Source organism: Bos mutus, chromosome X (genome assembly GCF_027580195.1).
Source record: "Bos mutus isolate GX-2022 chromosome X, NWIPB_WYAK_1.1, whole genome shotgun sequence".
NCBI classification, from domain to species: domain Eukaryota; kingdom Metazoa; phylum Chordata; class Mammalia; order Artiodactyla; family Bovidae; genus Bos; species Bos mutus.
This window is the reverse complement of record NC_091646.1, coordinates 884,789-903,538: the sequence shown is the minus strand read 5'-3', so window position 1 is coordinate 903,538 and position 18,750 is coordinate 884,789. Positions and strand designations below refer to the sequence as shown.

The window sequence follows — 18,750 nt, the reverse complement described above, 5'->3', positions numbered from 1 at the left end:
AATGCCTTCCCATCATGGAGTGAGTGTGTGGTATTGGATGTTTTCTTTGTGATGATTAAACCTCCCAAAGCTCCCCCAATCTACCCTCCTGAGGACCCGGGGCAAAATGGCGATAACAGTAACTTTGTACCCCCCATAACAATAAGTCTTTGAACAATAATTTTCGGACCTTGGCAAAATTCAAGATTAACAGAGAGTGAAAGTCAAGGAAGAGAAAAAGGCAAAGAGGAAAACTGACTAAAATCAATAGATGATTTTGCTGGTAGTCTGATTCACAGATTTTTCTCTAATAACATATCAGAAAATATCCTTAATTGCTCTATAGTGAATTTCATCATACATACTTTCTCTTGACAGCGATTTGGATGGTAGTCTTGTCTGAAAAAGTAAAAAGAGATTGATTTTATTACTTATGGTTAATCATTTATGTAAGTTTCCTCCAAATTCCTAATCATTGAATCAGATTACCTGTTTTGTGCTTGGGAGTTTTGTTTTCTCCCCAGCAAGTCACAAAGAAGAATAAGCTTTATTTTTTTTACCTAATCCCCCCATTTATCCTCTTATTTAGATATTGGCCCCTGGGCATAGGACATGCTCTATTACCCAGAAGAATTATTATGCAGAATAATTGCGGCATAAACAGTAGAATAATAGGTGCTGTATAAACTAACACTTGATGTTGCCACTCTTGACCCACCTTAGCCACGCCTGTTCTGTAGTGAGTTGAGAAGAGCATGGGGTTGGAAAGACAGGGGATGGGCTAGTTCTTTCCACTTGCCCTGCTTGATCAGAGCTTTCTGATAATTCACTTTCTATTCACCCCCTCAAAATTCCTAACCTCCTCTCCTCACCCCACAGTAGAAGATCTATGTATGATTACTGACAATGACATTAAAACAGTGGGTTTCAGATGACATGCAAAGCCAAATTAGATGGAGCCCCTTTCTAGGTATCACAATATTCTCTTCTATGCTCTAATCAGGATTATTTATTCTGATCTACTACATGGAACCAAAATTATATTTTATTGAATTGTAGCAAGAGAACAACAAAATCATGTAGATTATAGGATAACAAAAAGTTAAAAAAAAAACAAAGCCTAAGTCTGATTTACTTTCATATTTTACTGCCTCCATGGACCCCTTGCCATAACCTCTTGACCCTCTTAAAGGAAACATGGTGCTCTATTTTCATTTTTACTTGGCCTGCCCTTATGTTATCAAATTTACTTTTTTCTACCAAGGCCTAACAATCCAATATTGAGACATACAGTCAGACTGTGAAATGACAACTTTAACACTAGTAGGAAAAGGTCTCAGCTAGGGTTAGGCAGCAATAGCCCATCCTAGGATTAATATCTTTTTGCAATATGGAACCTAGAACATGAATGCTCACCATCAGTGACATAGTTCCTATCCTTGGCTTCATTAATTTTTCTGAGACCCAGTTTCTCAGGCCATCTCCAGCACAATTTCCTCTTTGTAGATCCTCTGCAATCTAATGCACCCAGATTCTTTTTTTCCTGCTCTCCCTAACCTCATACCATAGGCAGCAAGTGGAGTCCTATGTATGTTTCTGTCTCCAGACTTTCTGTCCCAAAGGCATACTTTAAGATAAAAGGAAACAGCAAAGACCTAAGAACAAAACTAACCATATAGATTAAAAAAACCTTATATAAGACCACTAGAAACTAGTTGTAATATTGGATACAAATCTGCAGTTTGCCACGAATGATCAGTTTCTCATTGGAGTCAATTGAGCAGAAACATGCAAATAAACTCATTGTTATGTGGGAAAGTTCCACCACATTCTAGGAGTGCCATGATATTACATCCACTTTTCTCTAGTCTGCAGTGGTTTTCCCTGATAGGTTGATACTACTAAAGTGTCAAAGGTTTAGGTTCGTTTGTACTGCCAACTCTACTTCTTAAAGAGGGCAGTGATATTAATGACAATTAGTTTAGAAGCCCCAAAGGCCCAGTTTTTCACAGTTTAATTTTCCATGTTATAAAACTATAAACATAACCTTTCTGTTCCTAACCTTTTCCTCCACACAACCTGACTTTAGTCCAGAAAATAACTGGCAAACCACCCCTTGAAGATTAATGTAACAAGACTAAATTTTAGTCCGTCTGCCTAATCCTTCTGAATATCTAAGTTTTAATCTAATTGTAATTGGTGAGCCTCTATTGGTACCTCAGGCCCCTAGCTTGGGGTTATGCCTGATACCTCCTGATCATACATACGTGTGGTCCATTCTATCACCAAATCTGTTTAATTATTACTACTGTTTACTCCCCATCACTATCTTATCACATTGGCATCCTCTTGTCCTGATTTTTTTGGTTCCTAATTCTATTTTATTAAGCTCACATGACTGCCTCTTGAGAAACCTGTATGCAGGTCGGGAAGCAACCGTTAGAACTGGACATGGAACAGCAGACTGGTTCCAAATAGGAAAAGGAATACATCAAGGCTGTATATTGTCACCCTGCTTATTTAACTTATATGCAGAGTACATCATGCAAAATGCTGGGCTGGATGAAGCACACGCTGGAATCAAGATTGCCGGGAGAAATATCAATAACCTCAGATATGCAGATGATACCACCCTTAGGGCAGAAAGTGAAGAAGAACTAAAGAGCCTCTTGATGAAAGTGAAAGAGGAGAGTGAAAAAATTGGGTTACAGCTCAACATTCAGAAAACGAAGATCATGGCATCCAGTCCCATCACTTCATGGCAAATAGATGGGGAAAACAGTGGAAACAATGGCAGACTTTATTTTGGGGGCTCCAAAATGACTGCAGATGGTGGCTGCAGCCATGAAATTAAAAGACACTTGCTCCTTGGAGGGAAAGTAATGACCAACCTAGACAGCATATTAAAAAGCAGAGATATTACTTTGCCAACAAAGGTCCGTCTAGTCAAGGCTATGGTTTTTCCAGTAGTCATGTATGGATGTGAGAGTTGGACTCTAAAGAAAGCTGAGTGCCGAAGAATTGATGCTTTTGAACTGTGGTGTTGGAGAAGACTCTTGAGAGTCCCTTGGACTGCAAGGAGATCCAACCAGTCCATCCTAAAGGAGATCAGTCCTGGGTGTTCATTGGAAGGACTGATGTTGAAGCTGAAACTCCAATACTTTGGCCACCTGATGCGAGGAGCTCACTCATTTGAAAAGACCCTGATGTTGGGAAAGATTGAGGGCAGGAGGAGAAGGGGATGACAGAGGATGAGATGGTTAGATGGCATCACCGACTCGATGGACATGGGTTGGGTGGACTCGGGAGTTGGTGGTGGACAGGGAGGCCTGGCGTGCTGCGATTCATGGCGTCGCAAAGAGTCAGACACGACTGAGCGACTGAACTGAACTGAACTGAAGTTTACTGTGTATGTCTTTATGTTAGCATTAGAAAAAACAGAGAACTAAGGAGGTGGAGGAAGAGAAGAGAGATGAGGTATGTGATGGAATAGACATAATGCACCCACACTTGAGTCTCAGGGAGCAAGGAGCTGCAACAGATCAAGAGGACTAAGCCAGAGGCCTTGAACCTGTGTTCTTTCCTGTAAGGTAAAGAGGTGTGGCGTGGGTGGCAATGGGCAGAGCCATACCAGATGGTATTCTAGCTGTGTTTTCTTGTGTTCTGGCTTGGAATTGTCCTGCTGCTGCTGCTGCTGCTAAGTTTCTTCAGTCGTGTCCGACTCTGTGCGACCCTATAGACGGCAGGCCACCAGGCTCCCCCATCCCTGGGATTCTCCAGGCAAGAATACTGGAGTGGGTTGCCATTTCCTTCTCCAATGCATGAAAGTGAAAAGTGAAAGTGAAGTCGGCTCAGTCGTGTCCGACTCTTCGAGACCCCATGGACTGCAGCCTACCAGGCCCCTCTGTCCATGGGATTTTCCAAGCAAGAGTACTGGAGTGGGGTGCCATTGCCTTCTCCATTGTGTTCTGGCTTGGAATTGTCCTAGGCTTAGCTAAAGGTATCTTAACTTGTGTATTTGTGAGGAATGAGATAGCAGCTCTGGGTCATGTGCATAGTTCTTCATCTTAGCTGATTTTTATAATAAAGGGCTATCCAGAACATTTGCTGTTGAAAAGACTCAAGTGATTCTGTAGTTCTGTAGTCTAGGATGATAGTGGGCACAGGAAGAAGAGGCAGGCAGGAATTTACACTCTATAATGCACACATTCTCTCACCTTTATTTCTTGAAACTACCTTGATACTGAACTAGTCAGTTTCTTTCCTTCAGCATCCTTGTACCCCACGAGCCCTCTGTAAATGAAACTGACTGCAATTACTCCTACCTCAAAATCCTTTTCTAAGAAGCCTGGTCTGAACATCAACACCATTTACCATCATACACTACTTCCCTTTACCTAACCAATTCATCAAAGTTTGGGATTTATAAAAATTATCCTGAACCTAATTTGGTTTGTTGAGGGTTTATAAAAGATGATAGGTATGTACGTTCCATCACGAGGTATTTTATATGCATGGATTATTATTCAAGTTTGAGGGGAACAGGACATCAGCAGAATGGATGGCCATCAATGTTTGAGAGCTGAAAGGCCCCAGGCCAAAAGAAAACTTCTCCACTGGCCTTTCTTTTAGATCATGAGAGATTGATTTACTTTGGATGAAAATGCAAATATCCTTAGGGAGTAACAGATCACATCATTAATACTATATGGTAAACTAATTTATCATCATTTGAAAACCAATAACCTCAAATGGTACAAGTAAAGCATTTTTGAGTGGGGACAGGGGAAAAGAACAGATCTAGATCCTAGAAGGAGTAATGCTACGTGAAAGGGGAGTCAAAGTATTGCCTATGAGGAGAGCCCAGGACTAAAGTGAGATCAGAGGAGGAACTGGAAGAGCATGAATGATTAACTTTGCCTACTTTACAATTTTAGCTTAGTCCTGAGAGGTTGCAAAAGGTGAGACTTTTACTACAGACAAGTAAAACTACAAGAGTAGAGGATTCAAGCAGCACTCTTGTGTAATTATTTAAATATTAATTTAAAATAACACATTCCTTTATTAGCTTTCTTAGATACTTACCTAATGGGTGAGTCGTGAATGAAGGCGACTCCAGGAGCTGCAGATGAATTTTTAGAGAGAAGAAGAAAATTACTATTTGTTGGTATCCTTCACAGGTACTTATAAAATTGTAATTAAGGCTGTGGTTTTTCCAGTGGTCATGTATGGATGTGAGAGTTGGACTGTGAAGAAAGCTGAGTGTAGAAGAATTGATGCTTTTGAACTGTGGTGTTGAAGAAGACTCTTGAGAGTCCCTTGGACTGCAAGGAGATCCAACCAGACCATTCTGAAGGAGATCAGCCCTGGGATTTCTTTGGAAGGAATGATGCTAAAGCTGAAACTCCAGTACTTTGGCCACCTCATGCGAAGAGTTGACTCATTGGAAAAGACTCTGATGCTGGGAGGGATTGGGGGCAGGAGGAGAAGGGGACGACAGAGGATGAGATGGCTAGATGGCATCACTGACCCGATGGACGTGAGTCTGAGTGAACTCCGGGAGTTGGTGGTGGACAGGGAGGCCTGGCGTGCTGCGATTCATGGGGTCACAAAGAGTTGAACACGACTGAGAGACTGAACTGAACTGAACTGAATAGGTCTTTTTAAAAAAAAAACTTTATTTATTTGGCTGTGCTGGGTCTTAGTTGCAGCCTCAGGATCTTCCATCTTCGTTGTGACATATGGGACTTTTTTACATCTTTTTGTTTTTTTTTTTTTTTTACTTTTTTACTATGTTACAGCATGTGGGATCTCGTTCCCTGATCAGGGATTGAACCTGGACCTCCTGCATTAGGAGCTCAGAGTCTTACCCACTGGACCTCCAGGGAAGTCCCTTAAGAGGTCTTTCATTCCCTGCTGTCAACACTCTTTTTAAATCCTCCAGGGACTACCAGACAGGCATCAAATACCTTAAGATTTGGGTGACTGCCTACCTCATCAGCCTCATCTATGGTCACCATTCTACATATATTCTCTGCTCCAGAAGTACTGAACAACACACAGTTCCTCTGCCTTCACTATTTCCCTTGTCACTCATGTCCCTTTTAAAAACTTCCCATCCTTTAGGACTCATTCGGCTTGTGTCACCTCCTTCAGAGAGCCTTCCTTTATATCTGCCCAGATAGACAGGCGTTCTCTGTCAAGCTCCTGAAGCGCCCTATACATCCCTCTGTTATAGGACTTACTATGCTGTATTGTACTAGTTTACAGTGCCTGCCATATAGTAAGCACTCAAGAACATTTACTTGTTCAATTAATTCTTTAACATATGTGTTGGCTCAATGTTCATTCATTAGTCTTCCTGTCATTAATCTCTTCCCACTTAAATACTAACATGCTTTGTATGCCATCTAGCAAAGTTCCATAAGTGGATTTTAGTAACTATTTCTGGATAATGATACTAAAGCAAGTCTTCATGTAGAATATGTCCACAGGAATACTGGGATGGTGTATGTCAGTTATGCACGTGTGTGCGTGCTAAGTCGCTTCAGTCATGTCCAACTCTGTGCAACCCTATGGACTGTAGCCCACCAGGCTCCTCTGTCCATGGGATTCTCCAGGCAAGAATACTGGATTGGTTTGCCATGCCCTTCTCCAGGGGATCTTCCCAATTCAAGGATTGAACCTGTGTTCCCTGCATTGCAGGCTGATTCTTTACCTCTGAGCCACTGAGGAAGGCTGTCAGTTATGCACATACATGACTAAACAGTCTTAGACAATAAAAAGTAATGTTACCAATTAAAAGTCAGTTCAAAGTCAGGGTGAATAGCTATTGTTCTCCCAATAAATATAACGTGTATTTTGAATAATCAATGAATTCCAATGATCTGCATCAAAGTTAACTTCAATTCTGTGTACTTTCTTAAGTTTCTTTGTGTGTGAGTGTATGTTTGAGTGTGTACAGGTTTGAAAGGCAGGAGCTGGAATTAATAGTGCACATACATGAAAAAATAAGTGTGAAGATAATACTGTTGTAGTGTTGTTAAAATACGTCTACAAATTCTCTGATAATACTCTCTCCAACTGGTGGAGGCTAATTCTTTTCCCCCTCGAGTGTGGGTTGTACTTAGAGACTTGCTTCCAAGGAAGAGTGGAAGTGATGAGCGGAAGTCAGAGTGTGCTGAGACTAGGCTATAAAATATAGTGTGGCTTCTGCCCCTCTCTCTTGGACCACCCACTCTGGGAGAAGCCAGATGCCATATCATGAGGATACTCAGAGATGTATGCAGATGCCCACATGGTGAGGAACTGAGACCTCCCGCCAACAGCCATGTGAGTAAGCCACCTTGGAAGTGACTTCTTCAGTCCCCATCAAGACTTTAGATGACTGAAGCAGCCCTGGGTGACATCTTGACTGTAACCTCATGAGAGCCCCTGAATCAGAGCCATCCAGCTAAGTTGTTTCTGTATTCCTAACCACAGAAACTGTGAGATGATGTTTTTTTATGCTGCCAGGTTTTAGGGTGATCTGTTATTCAGCAAATAGTAGACCAAAAAATCAGTAAAGACATATAACAGTTGAATAATATAATCAATAAATAGAATTTAAAATTCATTTAGAGCCTTACAGCCTTTAAATAGAGAATATATATTTTTTGTATATCTATGGAACACTTTCAAAATATCAATCACATATTTGGCCACAAATAAAATGTCAACAACTTCAATGTGTCGAATATTTACAGGCTACATTCTCTGAATCTAACTTTAAAAATGTGACTGAAAATATGAATTTCTTGATAATTAAGAGACATACTTAAGGATAACTCTTAGATCAAAGATGGAATAAAGAGGAGAAAGTATAACCTACCTTAAAAAGAACATTTATATCAAACCTATGGGAACGGCTTTCATTATTTCCCATAGGTTTTGACATAAGGCGTTCCTTTCATTTCTTCTCCCATGCATCTATAACTGCCCCCTTGACTGCTCCACTTAGATGTCCCACTTGGATGCCCTCAGGCACCTCAAACTCAATATATTCAAAGCTGAACTAAATATCTGTCTTCCAAACTTGTTCATCTTTCTGTATTGCCTATCTATTGAATGGCACCACAATCCATTAAGTTGCCTGTACTAGAAATACGGGCGATGTCTTCAATTCATTCTTCTCCCTTATTCAATCAGTAGCCAGATCTCATCCATTTGCCTTTCTTAGTCTGAGTCAAATCTGTGCCCAGCTCTTCATCTTTACTGCCACTGACTTTGTTCAGGACTCATTTCTAGCTGTGACTATTATAATAGCCTCTTAATTGTAATAAGGGGCAGTGTGGTATTGTGGTTAGGATTGGTTGAGTAAGATAGACCTGGCTTTTAAAACCTTGGCTTTGCCACATGTTACGTGAAATCTTGGGCATGATAATTTACAACTCTGAGACTTAGTTTATTCATGTGTAAGATGGTAGGTAAAATAGTTTTGTTGTTCAGAGGGTTAAATGAAAGAATACGGTTTAGCATAGAACCTGGCACATAGTGAGTGTTCAATATGCTATTATTTTTATTGTCTCATTGTCTCAAGTCTCCTCACCTCTAATTCTGCTTTCCTTTTTTAGAAAAGGCAAATTCTTTCTTTCTTTCTTTTTTGGGTCATTTTTTGAAGTATAATTAATTTACAATGTTGTGTTAGTCTCAGGTGTACAACAAAATAATTCAGTTATATATATATATATATTATATATTATATATATATATATACACATCCCTTTTCAGATTCTTTTCCATTATAGGTTATTACAAGATATTGAATATACTTCCCCCTGCTATGCAGTAGGTCCTTGTTGTATATCTACTTCATATATAGTAGTGTGTACCTGTTAATCCCAAACTCCTAATTTACTCATCCCCCCAACCCGCTTTCCCCTTTGGTAACCAGAAGTTCATTTTCTATCTCTGTGGGTAGAAAAGGCAAATTCTGACCATATTAGGTTCCTGTCAACATTCTTTGATAGTTGTACTTCGATAATAGGATAAAAGGTAAATCTCCTGGCACAGCTTACCAGAATCTTAACGATCAACTGATACCTACCAGTCAAGCTTCATCTTCTGTAATTCTCTGACTTGAACTTTTAGCTAAAACAATTCTGAAAAAAAATCTGCATTTCCACAAACCCACTAGGCTCTAATGTATATATCTTGGTAAATGTATCCTTTCTCCTGGAAGTTCTCTTTCCATTTGTCTGCTTAGAAAATTCTCTCTTTTTTTCCTTATAAATTTATTTATTTTAATTGGAGGCTAATTACTTTACAATATTGTATTGGTTTTGCCATACATCAACATCTCGTCCTTCATGTCTGAGCTCATGTGGCATCTTCTGTAGAAGCTTCCTTGTCTCCCCTATGCTTCCAGTGGACTTTGTATTTGCCTCCTTTATTGCACTTATTATATTGTGTTGTGATTACTGGCATGACTGTTTTATACTACACTGTAAAATCCAGGGTAGGAACCATGGCTTCTCTACTTTGTTCAATAATTAGTATAGTGCATGGTGTGTAGCAAAAGCTTAGTAAATGTTAGTTGAATGTATTAATGCATCGCAGGATTTCCTTAATAGCTGTTGATAATGTTTACCTGGCTCATAGTTTAAGCTTGATTTCTTGGCCTTTTCCCCATTCAAATCAGCACGTGTCACCTATACATGCCACAAGAAAAATGAAAACAAAAAAAATCCTTAAAGGAGTTTTCAAAGAATCTGAACATCACCTATGTCTCACAGAAATTTAATATAGTGATTTTAGAAGTCTATTTATCATAAATATACATGTTTTATTTGGTTTCCATTACTTACATAATTCAAAGGCTTACAGAGTTCCTAGTATGCTAAAATTAATTAACTGAAGAGTGAACTGACCAGCATGGAAGGTAATCAGTTGAATAGCTTAAAAGAATATGTGTGGGTTTTAAAGAAAGTTAAGCACAGGGGGAATGCTGTGAGGGAGCTGGAAAGCAGAGAGCAGCTTTTCTGCATATGTGGGATGTGGCTCTGTCAGTTGGCCAAGAGCTCTACCTGCTTAGGTAATCATACAGGAAGAGAAATCCAACAGAGTAGACTTTGTTTTTTCCTAGGCCTGAGAACTGAACACAAGCCACCAGAAGTCCATTTCTTGACACTGATGGGATGGGTGAAATAAGCTGGAAAATAGTATTGGATTTTGTTGTGATAAAAGTGGTCATATTATTTCTCAAACTGAATTAGGTATTTGTGACAATTTGATTTACTCGTATTGTCCAATGTATTTTAAAGCCTTAAAAAACAGATGGTCTAAATTTGTGTATTGCTTATTTTTTGGGTAACATATGTATCGATAGTATTATGTTTGCCATCTATCAGTTCAGTTCAGTTCAGTCGCTCAGTCGGGTCCGACTCTTTGCGACCCCATGAATCGTCAGACTTTATTTTTTGGCCTCCCCAAAATCACCAACAGATGGTGACCCAGACTCACGAAATTCCATTGGAAGGTCAGTGATGCCATCCAGCTATCTCATCCTCTGTCAGACCCTTCTCCTCCCTCCCAACAATCCCTCCCAGCATCATCAAGTTTTTCCAATGAGTCAACTTTTCCATCAGGTGGCCAAAGTACTGGAGTTTCAGCTTTGCATGAACCCTAAAGAAATCCCAGGGCTGATCTCCTTCAGCATGGACTGGTTGAGTCCTTGCAGTCCAAGGGACTCTCAAGTCTTCTCCAACACCACAAGGAGATCAGCATGGGGATTTCTTTGCTCAGCCTCCTTCACAGTCCAACTCTCACATCCATACATGACCACTGGAAAAACCATTGGAAAAGCCTTGACTAGATGAACCTCTGTTGGCAAAGTAATGTCTCTGCTTTTGAAGATGGCTGGATATCTAGGTTGGTCTGGATGTGAATTCCTTGAACCCGGGAGTTGGTGTCTTTTAAGGCCTTCATGGCTGCAGTCACCATCTGCAGTGATTTTGGAACCCCCAAAATAAAGTCTGACACTGTTTCCACTGTTTCCCATCTATTTCCCATGAAGTGATGGGACAGATGGTCATGAATTTGTTTTTTCTGAATGTTGAGCTTAAAGTCAACTTTTTAGTATTCTCCACTTTCACTTTCATCAAGAGGCTTTTTTTCCTCTTCACTTTCTGCCATAAGGGTGGTGTCATCTGCATATCTGAGGTTATTGATACTTCTCCCGGCAATCTTGATTCCAGCTTGTGCTTCTTCCAGTCCAGCATTTCTCATGATGTCGCTCAGAAAATACTTTTTTTCTGACTCTATAGTGAGGCATGGAGAAGGAAATGCCAACCCACTCCAGTATTCTTGCCTAGAGACTCCTGCATACAGAGGAGCCTGGTGGGCTGCTGTCCATAGGGTGAGAATAAGATTATGGATGTTACTACAGCGAGCTTAGCATACATGGCATAGTGAGGCAAGTGATAAATATTTGTTAATCCTGATGTTATTGTATATTGTCTTAAGGTAGTTAAGATTCTTTCTTCAGATACTGAGAATACAGATTATGCATTTAACATAGGATATAGGAAAATGTGTTAACTTTTTAGAACAGGTGAGTCATTTAATACAGTGCTAACAGAGCCAAGGATGTGGGTTTGAGTCTGAAAGTGAATGACCAATTGGTGACCCACAGAGATGACAGATGCTGTGACCAGAGGCTGTACCCTAAATGTTTGTTGTCAATTTTTCCCACCATCGGCTGAGTGATCACTGACCACAAAGGGGAGAGGGTGAGGCCGTATGGCTGTTTCTGTACAACCCATCAGCATGAGAAGAGAAATGATTCACGAAAGTCCAATATGTTGCTTCCTGTGTGAATGGACTTGAAGCTCATCTTTTAAGAAGCCTACATACCTAAGAGCTAAGTGAGAACACTCACATTGTTTCTGGTAATTTCTATTAAGAATTGAGACAAGTATTCAAATTTTGGGTCTATTTAACACATTTAAAATCTCAGGCTCACCTGAGATTTTTCTTTTGTTAGCTTACTAGTTGTTACTGATATGTCCCTACACTTAGAGTATGGCAACGTTAACACAACAGATAGCCATAAGCATTGGAAGTCTGAAGTAACAGGATTCTTACTGTGGATTCGCATTTCAATTTTTTTTAAATAAAATCTTACTATAAGATGGTTAATTTCAGGGAATAAGACTGTTCTGAATTGTCATTTAATGAATGAAATTGTGTTATGTCAGTCTTGATCCTCATTCTATACTTCATTGTTTCTGTGTGTATCTGGGACAAAAGAAAAGTTACTTGCCTGTTGTTTTGAAGTATCCTGTAGACAGTATCTACAGATACTTGGTGTTTTCGCAGAAACACCTAGACTCTGAAGTGTAGTAATTTCTAGGAAAAAAAGAGGTAACTTTAAATATGAAAAAAATCATATAGTTCTCCTTGCTGGGCTGCCATAAAGTCTAAAATTACCATAATCAAGAATGTATTTATCTATGGACATTAAGGCAGTATCTCTGAGTATAAGAACCCTTTTTGTGAAATCCCCTGCTTACCAGCTTCCAGGGGCCCACTGCTGCCATTAGGGACAAGCCTCAACTCCCTGGCTCTAAGTTACTTTGCCAGCTAAACTTCTCACCACTCCCCTGCCCTAGAACAAACTGTTCTGCACTTCATTCAGTAAGCAAAGGGAAACCACAGAGGACTTTTGGGTAGAGGAATTATATGTTCAAAGCTGTATTTCAGGAAGGTTACATTCACAGCAAAATGTAGGACAGATCAACAAGAAAAAGAAATGGGAGACTAATTATTACAGTGCTTAATGGCACAGGAAGCATGAATGGAAAAGAAGGGAGTTATGAGAGGATTTAAGGAGGCAGACTGGACTGGAGCAAACAGCAAAGAGTCAAAAATGACTCAGGTTTTGTGCCTGAATAAAGTTAGGAGGAACAGAGCGCTGGTTTGGGGATGAATCTGGTTTTGCACATGTTGGATCTGAGGTACTCATGGGCCGCCCAGGTGAAGATGTCCCAGCGCTGCTAGTAAGTGTGGAGGTTACGCGTGGGAATCTTTTATGGAGACAAACAGAGACTTAGCTAATCTCTAGTCCAGCCCTGGGAGATGGGAAACAGGATGGATTTTTATGTCTGGGGAGAAAAGATGGTAAAAGAGACCTTCCTGGGGAGAAATCTCTTCACTGGGACTCTCTAATGGCTGCATTGTCAGGAACTTACAGAGGCAGTCACAGCAGAGACTCTAACTTCCTCACACCTTGTCGATTCCAGAAGGCCTATTCTCCCAGCAATCACTTAAAAATGTGATGCTTATATTTACAACCATGAATAATTCTTCTATCTTCCTTTATCAAATTAATCATGGATTTTATAATCAGAGAAAAAAGCATAACTTGGAAGACTATATGACAAAATGAATTATTTAACCAAAAGATATCAGAGCAATTATAAATACTGTTCATTTTCTTACCTCCATCATTTGAAGGATATGACATCCTAATTGTTTCTCTATCTTTCTGTATGGTTTAACATTCAAGAAAAAAATTAATTAGTAATTATTCTTCTAAAAGACACTTCTGCTGATTCTAAAGCAATCAGAATAATACAGTATCTTGTCTCCCCTTCCCCTCATCTCTACCTCTCTACTAGGTGCTGGTCTCAATGCTAATACATATTATTAACCTCTCACTGGATATCTTTTACAGGTACCTCACTTTAACTAGTTTAAAATGAAGCTTATATTGTACCCAGGTACGCTATCTTTTCCTGTCTTTTCAAACTTGCTACTTGTCTGTCTTCCACATTTTGGTTATAGGTATAATAATCCTATAACCAATAATAATAATCCAGTGCTCCATTCCAGAAAGCATAGACTTTTTCTGTTTATTTCAGATAAGGCTAGTTTAATCCAGTCTAATGTTTATTGAGTACACTGCCTGGAACTAAGATACATAATTCCTGACCTCAAGAAGCTTATCACCCAGTAGAAAAGACAGACAAATATGATGGAGGATAATGAGTTCTGAGATAGAAGTAGGCCTCAGCACTATGAGAGCATACAGGACCTGCACACAAAAGTTAAATCATCACCATCGTTGTCATCTCCTTTTCTCTGGGTCCACACATCTGTTGAGTCACCAAATCCTGACATACTCTGACTCTGAAATATCTTAAATCTGTGGCCTCTGGTCACCCTCATTGTCACAGCCTTAGTTCAGGCCTTTATCATTTTTATCTGGACTATCCCAGTAGACTCAAAACGATCTTGCCTCTAATCTCCTCTATGTAGCTATCTCACACTGCAACTAGAGTATCTTTTAAAACCCAAATCATTTTTATCTCACATCCTACTAAAAAACCAGCAATGGTTTTCTACTACTGAGAAAATAAATTCATACTTCAGCAAGGGATACAAAGTTCTGGCTTCAACCTACCATTTCAGTCTCTTCTGTTCCACTGCTCTGGTTTTGCTGGCTTGAGTTTTCATGCTTTCACTTAACACTGTAAGCCTGTCTGCAATACTGCCTCACTACATCCTCACATCTATTCATCTGCAAACTTCCCACTCATGTTTCAAGACCTAATTCAATGAAAGTGAAGTCGCTCAGTCGTGTCCGACTCTTTGCAACCCCATGGACTGTAGTCTACCAGGCTCCTCTGTCCATGGGATTTTCCAGGCAAGAGTACTGGAGTGGGGTGCCATTGCCTTCTCCAGGGGATCTTCCTGACCCGGGGATTGAACCCAGGTCTCCTGCATTGCAGGCAGACATCTGCTTTACCCTCTGAGCCACCAGGGAATACTACAATTCAATGAAGCCCTCCTTTTATAAAGCTTTTTAGATTTCTCTAGGCAGGGCTATTTCTCCACACTTTCTGTGCTTCATATTTTATGCAAAGCAAAAGTCTCCTCGCATTTGACTGTAAGGACTTTCGTTTGTGTGTCTGATCCCTGGACAGTGCATCCCCAAGAGCAGGGATGTCTTTTCTATCTTTGTGTCCTATGTCACCTACTTTCCCCTTTCCCCTTCCTTCTACCTTTCCCTACTTTCTACTAGGACCCGGCCCACAGCAGGTTGTCAATAAACATTAGCTAGCGTCATCATCATCATTATCATCATCAAATATTTGTTAGTTTCTGCTCAACTACCTGGTACATTTAGCATAAAGCTGACTCAGAACCTTCTCTACCAGGAAGACGGTTCAGATCTGTGTAGAACTCCATTATTTCTAACCAATCAGTACCATGCCCAGTGAATGGGGATATTCCCTAGAAAGAAAAATTAACCAGATAAATGAGTGGCCAACACAAAGCACCTGAGACATAAAGCTTTCTACCTTTTGTTCTGCTGTGTTACTCTGTACATCATGTGGAGAATGCAACAAGGTTGATCTTCTTTCAGGAGTCTTTACAGAACTATACAAATGCTGGGATGGTCCTATAGGCAAATGAAAGAGAAATCATTTAATTTTTAAATTTGATTGAACTGTAACTGAAGTACAATAAACTGAACATATTTAAAATGTACCATTTGGCTTTGGCATATATATATGTATATATATAAACCCTTGAAACCATCACCGCAATCAAGGTAAACATTTACATCATCCCCAAAAGTTTCCTTGTGCCCCCTTACAGTTCATCCCTCTCTCCTCTCCTATCTCCCAGGCAATCACTGATCTGCTTTACTATAAATTAGTTTGCATTCTCTACAGTTTGCTATAAATGGAATCAAACAGGGGTTGTACCACCCTTTTTTTTGTTGGGGGAGGCTGGTGATCTGGCTTCCTTCGTTCAGCATATTTTGATATTCATCAATATTGTTGCCTGTATTAATACTTTATTCCTTTTTATTTCTGAGTAGTATCCCATGGTATGGATACACTAGTTTACCCATTTGCCTGCTGAAGGGCATTTAGGTTGTTTCCACTCTGACTATAATGCTGCTATGGACATTGATGTTGTCTTTATCTGAACATATATTTTCATATCTTGTGGGCACCTACCTAGGAGTGAAATGACTGAATCACATGGCAGATGTAGTTTAACTTGAGCTGCCAAAATTTTTTCCACAGTGGTTGTACCATTTTACATTCCCACCTGCAATGTCAGACAGTTCTAGCTGCTTCAAGTCCTTGCAAATACTTGGTATGGTCAGTTACTTCAATTCTACTAGACATTCTACTGGGTGTGTAGTGGTATCTCATTGTGGTTTGATTTCTATTTCCCTAAGGAATAAAGATATTAAACAGTGTTTTGTGTGCTTATTTGCCATCTGTGTATCTTCAGTAAAATGTTTGCTCATGCCTTTTGCCCAAGTTTATTACGTTGTCACATTACATGTACTACGTTTTTCTATATTTTACACTTTTTTTTACAGTGATCATGCCTTCTAGATGTAGGTCTGGAGACCACCTTTTGTTGTACTCACTTTTGGGGCTTGAGAAATGAGAAACAGCCATTATGCAACAGGGCTATTTTTTAAATTTTATATTACTTTTTCATTTCTGACTAAGTATAAGATCGCTACCCTCATCTTTCATAGGCTTTCACTTACCTGGGGGTGGAGCTAGGGAAGGAAGGGGAGGTTAGAATTTTTAACAGGACAAATGCCACGATGAACACCCAGGTAATAATATTCAATATCTGTCATCCCCCAAAATGATGACACAACCAAGACATTATGCCTTGCAAGCCATGCAGTTGTCTCAAGAATTTCGTTAAATTTTATCTTCCTTTTTGTGTAGAAACATCCTGGAATGCTTGAGAAAATTCTTCATAGTGTCATGGAGATACCCTTAGCTTACCAAATAAGAGTTATCTGGGCTCAGGAAGAAAAAGGATATGACTTTAGGAAAGTTAGAGGGAAAATGTCCACTCCTTTAGCAGCTCAGAAATGGTGGGAAAATGGGAAGGTGGTGAGAGTGACTGGAGACCAAAGACATCAGACAGGGCTTCACATTTTGCTTACGCTGGGCCTTGGTGCTTCAGATAACTGAGGCTAACAGAGAGAAAAGAAGAACTATTCTCAGCTCTCTGTTTAAGACTCTAGAAAGAGATTTCCTTGGCTACCCCTACTTTGACTCTTCCTCCTCACTGGGGTCATGGACCCCAAACTTTGTAATACAGTGTGGTCAGGCAGAGCAAGGCTCTCGCCAAGGTTTTGCTTTCTTTTTCTTTCAGTTTCAAAACAGTTCAGCTTTACTGACATATATAATCAGTTCAGTTCAGTCGCTCAGTCATGTCCGACTCTTTGCGACCCCATGAATCGCAGCACGCCAGGCCTCCCTGTCCATCACCAACTCCCGGAGTTCACTCAGACTCATGTCCATTGAGTCAGTGATGCCATCCAGCCATCTCATCCTCTGTCGTACCCTTCTCCTCCTGCCCCCAATCCCTCCCACCATCAGAGTCTTTTCCAATGAGTCAACTCTTCACATGAGGTGGCCAAAGTACTGGAGTTTCAGCTTCAGCATCATTCCCTCCAAAGAAATCCCAGGGCTGATCTCCTTCAGAATGGACTGGTTGGATCTCCTTGCAGTCCAAGGGACTCTCAAGAGTCTTCTCCAACACCACAGTTCAAAAGCATCAATTCTTCGGCACTCAGCCTTCTTCACAGTCCAACTCTCACATCCATACATGACCACTGGAAAAACCATAGCCTTGACTAGATGAACCTTTGTTGGCAAAGTAATATCTCTGGCTTTTGAATATGCTATCTAGGTTGGTCATAACTTTTCTTCCAAGGAGTAAGCGTCTTTTAATTTCATGGCTGCAGTCACCATCTGTCGTGATTTTGGAGCCCAGAAAAATAAAGTCTGACACTGTTTCCCCATCTATTTCCCATGAAGTGATGGGACCAGATGCCATGATCTTCGTTTTCTGAATGTTGAACTTTAAGCCAACTTTTTCACTCTCCCTCTTTCACTTTCATCAAGAGGCTTTTGAGTTCCTCTTCACTTTCTGCCATAAGGGTGGTGTCATCTGCATATCTGAGGTTGTTGGTATTTCTCCCAGCAATCTTGATTCCAGTTTGTGCTTCTTCCAGCCCAGCATTTCTCATGATGTACTCTGCATATAAGTTAAATAAGCAGGGTGACAATATACAGCCTTGACGAACCAGTCTGTTGTTCCATGTCCAGTTCTAACTGTTGCTTCCTGATCTGCATATAGGTTTCTCAAGAGGCAGCTCAGGTGGTCTGGTATTCCCATCTCTTTCAGAATTTTCCACAGTTTATTGTGATCCACACAGTCAAAGGCTTTGGCATAGTCAATAAAGCAGAAATAGATGTTTTTCTGGAACTCTCTTGCTTTTTTGATGATCCAGCGGATGTTGTCAGTTTGATCTCTGGTTCCTCTGCCTTTTCTAAATCCAGCTTGAACACCTGGAAGTTCACAGTTCACGTATTGCTGAAGCCTGGCTTGGAGAATTTTGAGCATTACTTTACTAGCCTGTGAGATGAGTGCAGTCGTCCGGTAGTTTGAGCATTCTTTGGCATTGCCTTTCTTTAGGACTTATATAATAGACACATAAAATTGTAAGATAGCTAAAGTGTACATTGTGGTGATTTGATAAATATGTGTACTGTGAAAGGATTTCTCCCCCCTTCCATTTAGTTAATTAACATCCATCACCTCACATATTTATCATGTTGTTCTTAGCAAATTTCAATTATACAATACTTTTTTTTTTCAACTATAGTCACCATGTTATACATCAGATCCTCAGACCTTATTCATCTTACAGCTGAAAATGTGTACCGT

At 40.1% G+C, this 18,750-nt stretch overlaps 1 protein-coding gene across 2 annotated transcripts in view; it reads right to left on the bottom strand.

Moving 5' to 3' along the window:
* The window catches only part of LOC106701650 (fibrous sheath-interacting protein 2-like), a 73,153-nt gene that overhangs the window by 27,010 nt on the left and 27,393 nt on the right, over positions 1-18,750 (bottom strand). For both annotated transcript variants that reach the window (XM_070365737.1, XM_070365738.1), the window contains 6 exons: positions 15,324-15,424; positions 13,459-13,504; positions 12,281-12,366; positions 9,608-9,668; positions 5,065-5,101; positions 345-378 (listed from right to left, as the gene is read on the bottom strand). In XM_070365737.1, the coding sequence (XP_070221838.1) occupies positions 345-378; positions 5,065-5,101; positions 9,608-9,668; positions 12,281-12,366; positions 13,459-13,504; positions 15,324-15,424 (365 nt within the window). The remainder of the gene's footprint in view (positions 1-344; positions 379-5,064; positions 5,102-9,607; positions 9,669-12,280; positions 12,367-13,458; positions 13,505-15,323; positions 15,425-18,750) is intronic.